Source organism: Vombatus ursinus, unplaced genomic scaffold, assembly GCF_900497805.2.
Source record: "Vombatus ursinus unplaced genomic scaffold, bare-nosed wombat genome assembly UNPS02014781.1, whole genome shotgun sequence".
NCBI classification, from domain to species: domain Eukaryota; kingdom Metazoa; phylum Chordata; class Mammalia; order Diprotodontia; family Vombatidae; genus Vombatus; species Vombatus ursinus.
The window spans coordinates 41,932,845-41,948,613 of record NW_020954559.1 but is presented as its reverse complement, the minus strand read 5'-3'; the positions used below and the strand labels follow the sequence as shown (position 1 = coordinate 41,948,613).

The following is a 15,769-nucleotide window of genomic DNA, read 5'->3' as shown; positions in this document are numbered from 1 at the left end:
TGTGTGTTACAGGACATATGCTGCTAAATTTGAGTCATGGCAAGCAAGACTTCTTGAAAGAGGTTGTGGAATCATTTGCCAATAAGAGTGGACAGTCTGCTTTATATGATGCCTTGTTTGATAGTCTGTCACCAAAAGATAAATCATTCTTGGGTAGTGATGATATCAGAAATGTTAGCATACAAACCCCAGAACCTGAAGAACTGGCTAGATATGATATTGGTAAGATATAGTAAAAAAAAAAACCAAAAAAACAAAACACCTAGCTAATGTTTGCATTTTAAAGAGCATCATGATATAGTACAAAGGTTCTTGGAATTTGTAAACTTTTTTACAAATTTTTTAATGTTTTTATATTTTTATAATGTTTTTGATGTTTTTTAATGTTTTGATAACTTTCAATACATTTAGTTTCCTGTGTAATCCTATGTATTTTGTTTTATACATTAAAAAGCATTGTTTTGAGAAGGCTTGCATGGGCTTTACCAGACTGACAAATAGGCATCTATGATGCAAGAAAGTTTAAGAACCTTGATGTAGTGGAAAGATGTTTTTGGAGTCAGTACCCTGTCTCTGTACAAGATCACACACTATGTGGTCTTGGCTAAGGCATTTAAACTCTTCCCAGTTTCCTTATCTGCCATTGGATATAATACTCTCACTATTCACTTCACCCGTTTGTTGTTTTGGGGAAAAAAAGCCTTTGTGTGAACTAAAGCCTTAATATAAAAGTTGTTATTTTAGTGTTGTTCTCCTTCATTCTGTACTCTGTTTTTAGAAAATGTGCATTAACTACCTTTTATCTACCTTTCCCATTTAACTTCATCTTGTTAAGATTTTGATCATTGCTTTAACCTTTCAGTATCATTTTTGTATCAAGTCATTTGGCTTTTACTAGTAGTCTTTTGGGTTTCCATTGGTTTAAAGGATTAAACTTCCTGATTATTCAGTATATTTTTTTGTTTGGGATGTTGATGGAATGGTGATATGATCAAACAATTTTTAAAGCTTTAATGAGATAGAAAATCTGTCTTCATAGGGAATATAGGCATTTACTTGAAGTAAATACTATTCTGAAATATCTTGAAAAATCTTTGAAAATTAAAATGAATGGACTATGCAAGTAAAACTGATCCAAACTCTTAAGATTGGATTTTTTTTTCACTAAAGATTGTTATTTTGCCTTCATAGGGGCTATTCGAGCACATAATGGTAGCCTTCAGCACCTTACTTGGCTTGGATTACAGTGGAGTTCATTGTCTACTTTACCTGCAGTCCGAAAATGGCTAAAACAGCTTTTTCATCATTTGCCACAAGAAACCTCAAGACTTGAAACTAATGCTCCTGAGTCTATTTGTTTATTAGATCTTGAAGTAAGTAAAATTTTAAAGAATCAAATTAGAGTTGGAAAGGTTCTCTTTAACTTCAAAATAATTATTCTTTTTAAAAATGAAAACAGGTATTTCTACTTGGGGTAATATTTACCAGCCACTTACAATTACAAGAGAAATCCAATTTTCACTACAATTCACATCAGCCTCCATGCTTGCCACTACCTGTATGCAAACAACTTTGTACCGACCGACAAAAATCCTGGTGGGATGCAGCTTATAATCTCATTCACAGAAAAGCCGTGTAAGTACTAACCCCCAAATACTTCTTTACTAGAAATAAGTACATATAACTTTTGACCTACATCATTCAGCTCTTGTGTAGATTGTTAACTCTGAAAATTATGTGCTTCAAATTCATGTACTACTTATGTTTATGTATAGTCTTTTTATTTAATAATTTTGTTTTTTAAGAGCTGGAACCTCTGCAAAGTTGCGCCTTCTAGTTCAGCATGAAATAAACACACTAAGGGGTCAAGGCAAACATGGTCTTCAACCTGCTATGCTTGTACATTGGGCAAAAAGTCTTCAGAAAACAGTAAGTTCTTAAATTGCTTAAATATTTTCTTTGAAGAGACTTGTCTTTTAATTTAAATCTTAAAAGAAAATCCAGGGGGCAGCTAGGTGGCGTGGTGGATAGAGCACTGGCCCTGAAGTCAGGAGGACCTGCGTTCAAATGCGACCTCAAACCAAACACTTGACACTTACTAGCTATGTGATCCTGGGCAAGTCAGTTAACCCCAATTGCCTTAAAAAAAAAAAAAAGAAAACCCATAGATACCTAGTTGATATTTTGAAAATTCTGAATATAGTGGTATCTTGATTAGGTTATGTTGCTTGAAGTTGTTTTCCCCTCTCCTTTTTTTAATAATGTTAGTATTATATAAAAAAGTATTTAGACTCTTTAGGCATGTAGTCTGAAAAATAGAAGGTTGGTGGGTTGAATGAGGAGGGAATAATTTTTATTAGAAGAGCTATAAGCAGGAAAACTACAAGATTTACTCTTTTTTTGGGCAATTTGGACTGATAAGTAGAAGATATAGGGAAATAAATTTTGATTCAATGTAAAGAATTTATTCAAACCTAATGAAAACAAGAGTGAGGTGGTGAGTTTATTGTTACCAGAACTGGTTCAAAAGAGACTGATTGACCATCAGTGAGAGAGATTATACAGGGAATTCCTTCATTGGATGGGAGATAGTAGTGGATGACCTGTAAGATTTCAGCTTGCTTTGTTAAACTAAGATTCAGTGACAATTATTTTGAGATTTTAATATTGGATAGTAATGTTTGCTGTAAAAATTATCATTTTAATACAATGTCATTCATTGTAGGGCAGTGGACTTAATTCTTTTTATGATCAGCGGGAATACATAGGAAGAAGTGTTCATTACTGGAAGAAAGTTTTGCCATTATTGAAGACAATTAAAAAAAAGAGCAATATTCCTGAACCCATCGATCCTCTCTTCAAACATTTTCATAGTGCAGATATTCAGGTACTTATAGCATAAACTTGAGAACTTAATGAGAAATGTGTATTCCATTTTACAGCTGAGGAAAATGCCTGAGTACAGAGAAGTTATAATCTGTTCAATAATTAGTGGTACAACTATTTTCTTGATTCTTTCCACTAAACTGTGGTGATGATAATTTACATAAAGATAAAGCCTATATCTAGTCTGCTTATTTTTCTGAAAAGTAACATAATAGTAACATAATACTGAGAAGCTAGTTAGACTTACGTTAATTTCTTGTGTTAATCAGTTAATTTTCAGATTTATAGTAAAAATGTAAGTAAACTTACTCTTAAATTCTTAAATTCCATTTCTTTAGGCATCTGAAGTTGGGGAATATGAGGAAGAAGCACACATAACATTTGCTATGTTGGATGCAGTTGATGGGAAAACTGAAGATGCTATGTCAGCATTTGAAGCAATAAAAAATGTTGTTTCCTATTGGAATCTTGCCCTGGTAAGTATTAAACTATTTCTAATACTTCAGTTTAACTTTACAAAAAGACTGCTTCATAAAATCACAACTTTTTATTATAGATTTTTCATAGGAAAGCAGAAGACATTGAGGATGATGCCCTTTCCCCAGAAGAACAAGAAGAGTGCAAAAACTACTTGAGAAAAACTAGAGACTACTTAATAAAAATTTCAGATGAAAGTTGCACAGATCCTGCTGTAGCTAAAAAGGTGAGACAGTAATTTCTTTTTGGAGAGAGAGAGAGAAAGAGAGAGAGAGAGAGAGAGAGTGTGTGTGTGTGTGTGTGTGTGTGTGTGTGTAGTGTATATGTGTATTTTGTATAGCTCCTTGTTTTCTTCTAAAGTATCTAATAGTTTGGAATGTTGCTGGCCTTGAGGTAATGCTCAGCAATTGTAATTATTAAAATAACTAACTACTCATTTAATTTTTTCTTTAGCAAGAGTCAAAAATGTATTCATCATCTCCTGTGTGGAAAGCACTATACCAGGCACTTGGGGAAGCTGCAAAGTTTACGACAGACATCCTCCCCTCATAGAGCTAATAGCTCAGTGTGGCTATGACAGCACAAATAACTACCGTATGAAATAGTTATGCCATAGATTGAATGACCTCCATTCAAGTCTTCATTATTGCAGTTCCTTTTTTTTCCCCAAATAGTTGTCATTCCCACCACCCCTTGAAACATAATTAAAATGCGTTCTCAAATAATAAGCCATCTTTTTAATGACCAGGCATTTTGCTTACTGTTACTTAGTTCTCTGTAGAGGATTACTTAACCCAGTACATATAGGAAACCTCTTCAGAAAGATAATATTTTGAAACAGGACATCCCCTGAAAGTGATGAATTAATTCAGTACTGATTTGCTAAAAGCCTTTATGTTAGTGTTAGCTATCCCTATCCTTAATATTCTTTTTTTATTCCTCACCTGCAGTTTCTCTTGGTACATGCACTGATTTTTAACAATAGTACTAACAACCAAGACCTCCCAGAAATCCTTAGTTGAGCTTTCTAAATAAAAGATTTTGAACTAAGATTCAATAAGTTAACACGCTTGGCCAAATCTTTCAAATATTAACTTTTCCTTCATGGATAAAGTTTTTTTTTTTGGTTTTTGGTGGGCAGTGGGGGTTAAGTGACTTGCCCAGGGTCACAGAGCTAGTGTTATGTGTCTGAGACTGGATTTGAATTCAGGTCCTCCTGAATCCAGGGCTGGTGCTCTATCCACTGTGCCACCTAGCTGCCCTGCATGGATAAAGTTTTGCATTGTATGAGATTTGTTTTTTTTCCAAACTTTTTACTTTTCAAAATGGTAAATATGATACCAAGGAATGTGTAAGTATTGTAGCTTCATGTTTTGATGTTACTGTGAAGTAAAAACAGTGAAGTTTAAGACTGAACCATTTGACTCTCTCTCCCTATCTCTTCTCGGTTCAGAATGTTTACATTTCATAAGAGTCGGCATTCCCTTTAGACCTACTGTTGAGCTTGACATGTTCTAGCCTCATGACAATTGGATAAATCTTTTTTGTGGCCTTAGCCATTCATTCACTCGTTTATTTATTTGTGAAAATTGATTTTGTTTGACCATCACAGCCACTGTGTTTCCAGTCATAGTGTCTTTTCTCTGATCATAGAGAGTTGTTGGTCTTCTTGTACTCCTAATTTTGTGTTGCTGGTGCTTGCTGTACTTGCAATAAGTTCTGCAGTGTGGAGGACAGAAAAATATCAGCTGCAGCTTTCACCAGAAGAGCCCATTTAATTTAAATAATTGCTTAGCTGCTTTAGACTTTGTATACAGGTTTCTTTTTTTATGTGTGACATTATTAACTTTATGCTTGTGAGGAAAGTATTGATTTTATAGTAGACTGGAGAAAATTTTAGTCAGAAGCATCGTTCAGCAATTTGGGTAAATTTCTCAGATAGTGTGCTTAGTGATCATTTAGCTTCTAAAAATGTTATTTGCATTATGTAATTTAATCCAGATAACACATTTCTATGTGTCAACTTTGTCTTCAAGAGCAATGTCTTAGGTCTTGCGAATGTTTTTATAATATGAGATACTATCTCTTCCCTGAGTTTTCATGATACTAGTATGTCTTAGTTCTCTTTCTACCTGTCAGACTTGTCCCCAGTCTTCTCTGAGTATAATCTTCCACGTCCTGCTTCTATGCATTCCACAGGGTTCACTTCTCTTTTCTTTCCTGTATATTTAATTTTTCTTGATTTTAAAATTCATGATTTACCTATCATCCTTATGCAGATGACTTCCAAATTTTCATATCTGATCCTGATCTCTGGGCTTTACTCAAATCCCACATCTTTAAGTGGCTGCTTGACATCTCTACTTGGATGTCTCTAAAGTATCTCAAATTTACCATGTCCAAAACAGAATTAATTATTTTTCTTCCTAAAGCTACCCCTTTTCCACACTTCCCTATTTCTACCCCATTCTTCTGGTTCACCTAAGTTTGTGACCTCAGAGTCATGTTTCTCTTCATTCTTCCTTGTCCCCTTAACCATTAAGTTACCAGACATTGTCAGTTTCACCTTCTTAACATGTCTTGAATCTGTCTTCTCTCTCTTCACACAGTTGACCTGCTCAGGCTCATGTTTTCAGCTCCTTTCACCTGGACTATTGTAAAATAAGTACTAGTCCTAATCATTCTCCCTGCCTCTTCTTTTTCTCCTCTCAAATCCATTCTTCACAGAATTGCTAAATTGATATTCCTAAAGCCCAGGTCTGGACACATGACTCTTCTCTGTATGAAACTTCTGTGGCAGGGGCAGGTAGGTGGCGCAGTGGATAGAGCACCAGCCCTGAAGTCAGGAGGACCTGAGTTCAAATCTGCCCTCAGACCAAACACTTGACACTTACTAGCTGTGTGACCCTGGGCAAATCACTTAACCCCAACTGCCTAAAAATTTAAAAGAAAAGAAAAGAAACTTCTGTGGCTTCCTGTTGCCTTTAGGATAAAATAGAAACTGCTCTGTTTGAGTGAAATTCCTCCGCAGTCAAAATCCGGTCGATTTTTAAAAACTCATTATGTATTACTCCCTTTCAGGCTTTCTGTACTGTAGTCAGATTGGCTTATTCTTCTGTGTAAATGACATTACATCTCCTGCCTTCATGCCTTTCTTTGCATAGCTTGTCTCCTGGGCCTGGAATGCTTTTCTTTTGCAAAACTACATCTTGCAATCCTTTTTCCTTTCAAAAATCAATTGAAATACAGATTCATTCAAGAGACCTTTTCTGTTTCTTCCAGTTGTTAGTGAACAGTACCCCAAAGTAGTTGGTATTTTTAATATATCCTGTATTTACTGAGGTGAACATGTTGTATTGGGCTGTTAGCTGCTTGGGCAGGGACTGTCCCACTCATATCCATCTAGCACAGTTCCTGGCACATAGGCAGCACTTAAATTCTTTAGATTAGTTTCATTCTTTTCTAGACAAATTTTGTTGCTACTGTGTAGATAGTTTTTCTTTTCACCTCACTCCAGATTTCATTTTATTTCTCCTCTGTCAAAGCCAAACAGTTAACATGTTTTCAAAGGCAGTTAATTTATAGAGAGAAGTAAATACTCTGTATAAATAAAAATAAGGCCATTTATTGCTCAGTACAGGAAAAGGAGGTGAGAATTAAAAATTGTGGTTTTCATAAGGTCAAGGGACAATGTTTAATAAACAGCAAAAATAATACTGTGGTCATCTTGAAGTTTTATAGAGTCCTGGTCTGGGACTCGGGAAAAACCAGGGCATAAGAGACCTACCTCAGTCACTTACAGGCTTTGTAACATAGATGAATAATATAGGATCATAGAATACAAGGTGGCCGAGATGAGAAAATTGAGGGCAAAGGAGGTTTAGGTGTCTTATACATAGTGGCACAGGTGGTAAATAAATGGCAGAACTGGCATTTTTACCACATCTGATTTCATGATCCATCCCTTTTTCTGCTTTACATGCTGCCTCTCTTCACTTTCTGAGAGTCATTTTCCTCATCTATAAAATGAAAGGATTATACCTGATGAGCGTCTAATTATCTTTTCTTGTTGTGCAGATGTTTCAGTCAGATGTATCTGATTCTTTGTGACCCCATTTAAGGTTTTATTGGCAGAGGTGCTGAAATGGTTTTCCTTTTCCAGCTCATTTTGCAGATGAGGAAACAGGCAAACAGGGTTAAGTGACTTGTCCAGGGTCATACAGCTAATACAAGTGTCTGAGGCCAGATTTGAACTCATGAAGGTGTCCAGGTCCAGCACTCTATCCACTGTGCCATCTAGCTCCCCAGACATCTATGTAGTGCTGTACTTGTTTTAGCAGTGTCATTGTTTTGCTGGTATAGGTTTTAGAGTTGACTGAAGCAGGAACATAGATTTAGAGATGAGAAGAGCCTTCAGGGTCATCTAACTACTTGCTGTCACTTCAGATGGGAATATTAGGATGAAAAATGTTTAGGTATTTGTAAGTCACGGATAATTTAGTTATTTAATGCATGTAGCAGTCTTTATTTTGGTATATTTGTAAACCAAAGCCCTTGATTTATGCCTTTTATTTTTAGCTTCCAGTTCCTTTGGAGTCTGTAAAAGAAATGCTTAATTCAGTAATGCAGGAACTTGAAGAATATAGTGAAGGAGGTCCTCATTGTAAAAATGGTTCGCCCCGAAATATAGATTCTGAAATAAAACATTCTACACCATCTCCAACCAAATTTTCTTTATCACCAAGTAAAAGTTACAAGGTATGTAGCAAAGAAAAAGTGTCTTTTATCAATTAATATGTGATCTCTCTAAACATGTGTTTGTTTATTTTTTTTTAAGTTTTCTCCTAAAACTCCTCCTCGATGGGCAGAAGATCAAAATTCTTTATTGAAAATGATCTGCCAACAAGTAGAAGCCATTAAGGTAAATTGCTAAATTTTCTTGAAGAGATTATAGCAGAAGAATTTAATCATACTCTGCATTTATTTTACAGATTGCTTCAAACGAAGTAGTTAGGTCAGAATTTCATTACTAGCCAGATACTATTCTAAGTGTTTCAGGAAAGAGTAGCTATAATATGATCTTTAAAATAAAGCAGCAAAGCAGGCTCCCAAGAACAAGTTAAGGAATATCAGAATTATTTTAGAGTTTAAATCATAAAAGGAACTCTCAAACCAGTGTCTCACTGTTGTTATAACTATAGTGAATAAAGGAGCTTTAACTCTTTTTTTTTTAATTGACCAGTAGAAATAGATTTTCATAGCTATGACCAGTAAAATAAAAGTTTCTCTAAAAGGTTTTCTTTTTTATTATATTCTTCTACAGTGTAGTCTAATCAAAATCATCCCAGGCACCTTCTGTCATGGAAATGAGATTTTAATTTGAATTAGGTCAGCAGTTTGAGAATATTTTTTTAAACACTGTATTTGAAGTGAAACAAACTTTTGAAGTTGCATGGAGATTAAAGCACTTACATAGGAGTCAAGACACCTGATACTGTAGCACCTCTATAGAATTCAGTTTCCTCATAAGTAGAAATGAAATTGTGGGCATGTGATGATCTCTGATATTCCTTCTAGCTTTAAAATTCTATGATCATACTTGCTAGAAATAAATAAATGATGATTATGATTAGCATTTATATAGCAGTTTAAGGTTCACAAAGTGCTTTGTAATATTATCTCATTTTATCCTCATTACAACCCTGTGAGGTTGAGGTGCTATCATTATCCCCATTTTATAGATGAGGAAGCTGGTCAGAGAGACGTTAAATGACTTGCCTATAGTCACATAGTAACTAGTAAGTGTCTGGTACTTGATTTGAACCCAAGTCTTCCTGATGCTATGTCTAGCACTCTTATCTACTCACTATACCACTTAACCTACCCCTTTAAAAAAATCATAGTCTATTGGGATATGTAAGACACAATTCAGTCCTTATCCAAAACAGAAATCTCCTTTTCAGTGTCATTGTGAGCTGGACTTGAAGCCTGTTTTTATCTCTTCTGGTTCTAGAGACTTAAATTTCTTAGGTTTGTGATTTTGATTTGGTGATTAGTGTTTTCCTAACTATTGTTTACTTCTTGGTTTTCATTTCATCTATGGAACATCTGAGATGAAGTGACTTTGAGAAGGGAAAAATTAAGCAATAATGTAATAGGAGTAAAGTATTCTGTTGTGAAAAAGTAGGACTATATATAGCATGATCCTTGAATGATTTTTGATAGTACTCTATTAAAAAAATTGGAATAGCTTCTAGTTTTTATGAAGCAAGAATAGGTACCTTGTATTGTTGTGGACCAACATCTGCATGTGATTTGTAGTTTGGTCAAGTTGCATAAATTGTCTGCATATTTTTTTAATCTCTGTACTTAATAAACTATATATATATATATATATATATGTACACACACACACACACATACACATATATATATATTATATATCTAGTTTTTCTCAGTCCAATTTAAGATGACTAGTGTTTTTCTGACTATAAGCCCTTAACAAAGTAGATGCAAAAAAAAAAAAAATTTTAAGAAAGATTGTAATTTTTTTAAAAAGTTTCATTGTTGCTTTAATTTTTTATTTTTCCACTGAACATTCTTTTAATATTTCCTCCTCCCATCCTCAAGAACCCTCCTTTGTTAGGCAAAACCAAAAAACATATTCTGCCAGATGACCATGTCAGATAGTATATATAATTTCTCTTCTACGTCTCTCCCAAAAAGTAGGATAGATGTATCATCTGTACTTTGGGACCAAATTTTTGAATTTAATTTTAAAAAACCATGCTCTTGGAGTGTTTTCCCATGTACTGCACGAGGAGTGAGTCACTTTCAAAATTCAAACTATACCTGGCAAGCCTCATGCTTTTTCATACTGTCTAGAGGAAGAGTTCTTAAACTGGGGTGAACTTGTTTAATAGATTGGTTTTTATAAAGTATATGACCTTAGGCAAATCACTTAATGCTTCCACTCAACTTACTAAAGCAAGAGAACTTAATCTTTTTTTCCCTTGTCATTTATCTTTTGACTATCTGGTGAAGCCCCTGGCTGCCTTATATTTTGAAGTATATAAAATATATATTTACAAACCAATTACATTGAAACAGATGTGATAATTTTTAAGTTTGGATCCCAGGTTAAGCTTTCTTGCATTAAGTTGGAGGACAGGTGGTGTTTTATCTGCATTGGTAGAGAGCATTTTCACACAGGTAGTTCACTGTAGGAATGAAATCATAGGTCCAGTCCCTTCTTTCATTGCCCTCCCCCCAGAAGAAGAAAACAAACCAACCCAGGTATTTTATACTGGCTATTTTCTGATTATTTCCATTTTCTTTCTTAAAAGTATATTCTCATCCCCTCAATTTGCTTTTTCTGGGAAGATACTACCACCCTATATTAGTTTCAGGATTTAATAAGAAGTTTAAATGATGTTTTTTCTAAAACTTTGCATCCCTGTCCATGTTAAAAGCAGTTATAAAAGGGTTAGTTAAAAGCTGATATATAAAGGAGTATAGTAGCCTTCATATAAAAGGCAAAAGATTAAAGAGGTGTTTTCTTAAAGTATCTTACTTTCCTTGTGGGTCAAGTGTTTATTGAACTGTTTGCTACTCTAATTGCCAGTATTAGTAGTGTTTGAAGGATTACAAACAGCTTTACATAAGTTATCTAATTTTTTTCTCTGTGACATTCTTTTTTTTTTTAAAGGCAATAGGGATTAAGTGACTTGCCCAGGGTTACACAGCTAGTAAGTGTCTGAGGCCAGATTTGAATTCAGGTCTTCCTGACTCCAGGGCTGGTGCTCTATCCACTGTGCCATCTAGCTGCCCCTTGCGACAGTCTTTTTTTTTTTTTTGGCTAGGCAATGGGGTTAAGTGACTTGCCCAGGGTCACACAGCTAATAAGTGTTACGTATCTGAGGCTGAATTTGAACTCAAGTCTTCCTCAATCCAGGTTCGGTGCTCTATCCACTATGCCACCTAGCTGCCCCTCTCTGCAACATTCTTGTGAGATAGGTGTTGTTATTATTTGCTTTTACGGTTGAGAAAAAGACTGAGAGAAATTAAACAACTTGCCCGGGGTCATATAGCTAGTAAGTGACTGAGCCCAGGATGTGATTTCCAGACTCCAGGTCCAGCACTCTGTCCACTGTGCTGCCAAGCTGTCTGTAGAACAGTTAACTCCACACCAGTAACACTTGAAGCCTTTTAACTTGATTCTTAAAAACATATAATTTTTTTAAAAAGCCTATTAATTTCCGGTATAAATCAGTTTCTGGCACCCAGAGCCTTTCAACAATGTAATTGTTAGTATATTGCTAATGGATATTTGTATGTAGATATTTTATGGATTTTAAGTTTTTGGTTTACTAATGTTCTCATAATTTTAATGACTATCATAGTTCAGTGACTATCATAGAACTAATTCTGATTGAATTATATTTTTAATAGAAAGAAATGCATGAGTTGAAGCTAAACAGTAGTAATTCTACTATGTCTCCACATCGTTGGCCTGCAGAAGCCTATGGAACAGATTCAATGCCTGATGGGTATCAAGGATCACAAAATTATCATGGCGCTCCTCTAACAGGTAGAATGAGTTAGTAATTACCTAGCTTTTTACGTTAAAAATTTTTTTTAGCTTTCTCTCTGTTTTAAATATGAGGGCGACTTGGATGAAATCCTTCTGTATTTGTTTTAACAGCTTATTAAGAGTTCTGTAGCTGTATAATAAGAAGAAAGTCTGTATCTTGTATTGCGATGGAACTATTCACTATAAAGTTACAAAACCCTGTCCTCTGGAAATATAACTATGTTGAATTGTTTTCTTCTGATGGGAAAAAAAAGATAGTTGTGGAATTTCATGCTGGCAGAAATAGAGATGAAACTGATTTTTTTTTTTAATCTAAATTTTTTGCTTTATAAATGGGAAACAGAGAAAAGAGCTTTCAAGAAGAAAAGAATACCAGAACCTCAGGGAAATTATTTTAGTTGTAGGCTCTATAAGAGAGGGTAAAAACAGGAATGATTATTTTAGCAGAAGTACCAGTCAGTGGCGATAGTGGCTTTCCTGGACATTTGGATATTGTGTAGTCAGAAAACTGAGAACAAATGACAGGAGTTTTGTCGCTGGAATAGCATATATGCAGTGATGTATAATTTCAAAATAGTATTCTGATCATTGCCTATGCTTAACTATGTAATAGGTACTTTTTTTAGCATAAATTTAAAAATACTTTGTTGAAAAGAGATTATTTATAGATTTCTGTTAAGTATGCTTCTAGGGAACTTGACTGTTTATACTGAAAAGGAAATTTGGTGGTGGCAGCAGAGTCTTACCCGTAAACAAATTAGAAAGGGGGAGGAACCCTTTAAGTCTCAACATTGATAGCAGATATCAGAGGCAGTGAAGTCTGAAAGGTGTTCAGACCTTTCAATATTTAAGTAATTAACATCTTATGTTTATATAGATAGTGTTTTCTACTTTATAGCATTCTTTTTGCATTGCTTTTGGACAGCTTTGTAGGAAGTAGATAAAACAGGTGTTTAAAAGATGCCACCTGAGGCATACAGATTCATGGATATTGTTACACCACAAATAATTGGCAAGACTGGCCCAGTGTTCTTAGGTGTTATGTGGAAATAAGCATTCACCCAGGGAGACTTAAGTTCACTGGTGCTATTGAACTCGAACAGGCTTTTTTCTCTTTTTCAGTTGCAACTACTGGCCCTTCAGTGTATTACAGTCAGTCACCAGCATATAATTCCCAGTATCTTCTCAGAACAACAGCTAATGTTACACCGACAAAGGTAACAAAAACAAATACTTATAAATACTCCATCTTAGCTTAGTTTTTCCTCTTCAGAGTTTAGGCCTTTGAAATATTTAAGAGGTCACACAGAACTGAAACTTGTAAAACTGTCAGATTAGACAATGTAAATTTAAATATCTTTCCAGGTTTTAAAAAAACCAAAGCTATATAGTGTGAAACCTCTCCTTTATAATATTTGTAGTAGAGGTAAAATTTCTTAATATTCTACTTTTTTTTTTTTTTTTGAGCAAGACAGTTGGGGTTAAGTGACTTGCCCAGAGTCACACAGCTAGTAAGTGTTATGTGTCTGAGGCCGGATTTGAACTCAGGTCCTCCTGACTCCAGGGCCAGTGCTCTATCCATTGCGCTATTCTACCCATTTTGAGGGAAAAGGGAGAAGAGTCTTTGTTACACTTTACCCAGTCATCACTATGGTAAGCTCCTGTTTGCCTGGAAATTTGTTTTACTGATTGTCCATGTACAGGAATAATGGCAGGAAGTGGGTGTTCATAATTGGAATATGGTACAAGATCATTTGATCACATAATATGTGCTGAAGAGGAATACAGAACTTTGGGTCCTCACTGTGAGCCTTCAGGGTATCACTTCACACTTATTGACTCTAATTACTCTACTTCGAGATTTATTAAAAATATTTTAGGAGGTGGCAGGACATTAGATGTTTAATATCTGTAAGAAAATCTACTCTTTTTTTTTTTAATTTATAGGCTCCAGTTTATGGCATGAACCGGCTTACACCTCAACAGCATATTTATGCTTATCCACAACAAATGCATACACCTCCAGTGCAAAATCCACCTGCCTGTATGTTCTCTCAAGAAATGTATGGTCCTCCATTGCGTTTTGATTCTCCTGCAACTGGAATTCTGTCACCACGAGGAGATGATTACTTTAATTATAATGTTCAGCAGGCAAGCACAAATCCACCTTTGCCTGAACCAGGTTATTTCACAAAACCTCCAGTTGTACCTCATCCTTCAAAATCTGCAGAATCCAGGATTATAGAATTTGGGAAATCTACCTTTGGACAGCCTATGCCAGGTGAAGGAGTGAGGCAACCTTTAACAACATCGGCACAAGCAACACAGCCAACTACCTTTAAATTTAACTCCAATTTTAAATCCAATGATGGTGACTTTACATTTTCATCACCTGAAGTTGTGGGACACCCTCCTCCTGCAGCTTTTGGTAACAGTGAGAGCCTCCTAGGTCTACTAACTTCAGATAAACCTTCACACGATGATGGCTACGGTGGAACAAAACCAGTTCCTAGTCAGACAGGTGTACCAAGAAATACGTTCAGTTTTGGTAGCAAAAGTATTTCTAATGTTTCATTTACAGAAGGCGTGGGACACAGTCAGTGTAAAAATTCTCTTTTTGGTCGTAATGATGACGTGGTTACTTTCCAAAGTCCAGGCAAAACAGTATTTGGGACACCAGCTCCAGACTTAGCAAATAAGAGCCACGAAACAGATGGAGGAAGTGCCCATGGAGATGATGATGATGATGGACCTCACTTTGAACCAGTAGTTCCACTTCCTGATAAGATAGAAGTGAAAACTGGTGAGGAAGATGAAGAAGAATTCTTCTGTAATCGTGCAAAATTGTTCCGCTTTGATGCAGAATTTAAAGAATGGAAGGAGCGAGGCATTGGCAATGTGAAGATATTGAGGCATAAAACATCTGGCAAAATTCGTCTTCTCATGAGACGAGAGCAAGTACTCAAAATCTGTGCAAATCATTATATAAATCCAGATATGAAACTGACACCCAATGCTGGCTCAGATAAATCATTTGTATGGCACGCTCTTGACTATGCAGATGAATCACCAAAGCCAGAGCAACTTGCTATTAAGTTTAAAACTCCAGAGGAGGCAGCTCATTTCAAACGCAAGTTTGAAGAGGCCCAGGAAATCTTAAGAGCTGCAGCTTCAAATATTTCCACAGCAAATCAAAATGTTAGGGTTTTGAAAGACACCAAGAACCAGGAGAGCAAGGATACTGGAAAACCTGACCCAGGGCATCCAAATTTTGGTTTCCAAATTTCAAAGAAAGATGGGCTATGGGATTGTAACAGTTGCTCAGCAAAGAATGTTGCAACAGCAAAAAAGTGTGTATCATGCAAAAACCTAAATCCAAATAACAAGGAGCCTTTGGGTCCACCATTAGTTGAAAACACTTCAGCTTTTAAGCCTGGCACAGAAAAGACTCAAGAAGGATTTGGATTGATTGCCAAGAAAGATGGTCACTGGGATTGCAGTGTGTGTTCAGTGAGGAATGAACCGACGGTATCTAAGTGTATAGCCTGCCAAAATACAAAAACAACGAATAAAAGTGTTCCATCCTTTAGTCAGCAAACTTCCTTCAAATTTGGCCAGGGAGAACTTTCTAAGCCTATTACCAGTGATTTGGGAACTCTGTTTCCTAAGAAGGATGGACAGTGGAATTGCAGTATGTGTCTGGTACAGAATGACGTAAATGCTAAAAAATGTGTTGCTTGTCAGAATCCAAAATCACAAAGTCAACCCAGTTCCTCAATTCCAGCACCTACTGCTTTGAAGCTTAGTACTTCA

The 15,769-nt window shown here is 35.6% G+C and overlaps 1 protein-coding gene across 1 annotated transcript in view; it reads left to right on the top strand.

Annotated features, from left to right (window-relative positions):
- LOC114046167 (E3 SUMO-protein ligase RanBP2-like) overlaps window positions 1-15,769 on the top strand; it is a 76,362-nt gene that overhangs the window by 41,394 nt on the left and 19,199 nt on the right. Inside the window, exons 9-20 of the mRNA XM_027866411.1 lie at window positions 13-222; window positions 1,192-1,373; window positions 1,460-1,635; window positions 1,806-1,929; window positions 2,726-2,887; window positions 3,225-3,362; window positions 3,443-3,589; window positions 7,942-8,121; window positions 8,201-8,284; window positions 11,815-11,953; window positions 13,079-13,173; window positions 13,904-15,769. The exon at window positions 13,904-15,769 is cut by the window's right edge and continues 2,455 nt beyond it. Of these exons, the coding sequence (XP_027722212.1) occupies window positions 13-222; window positions 1,192-1,373; window positions 1,460-1,635; window positions 1,806-1,929; window positions 2,726-2,887; window positions 3,225-3,362; window positions 3,443-3,589; window positions 7,942-8,121; window positions 8,201-8,284; window positions 11,815-11,953; window positions 13,079-13,173; window positions 13,904-15,769 (3,503 nt within the window). The remainder of the gene's footprint in view (window positions 1-12; window positions 223-1,191; window positions 1,374-1,459; window positions 1,636-1,805; window positions 1,930-2,725; window positions 2,888-3,224; window positions 3,363-3,442; window positions 3,590-7,941; window positions 8,122-8,200; window positions 8,285-11,814; window positions 11,954-13,078; window positions 13,174-13,903) is intronic.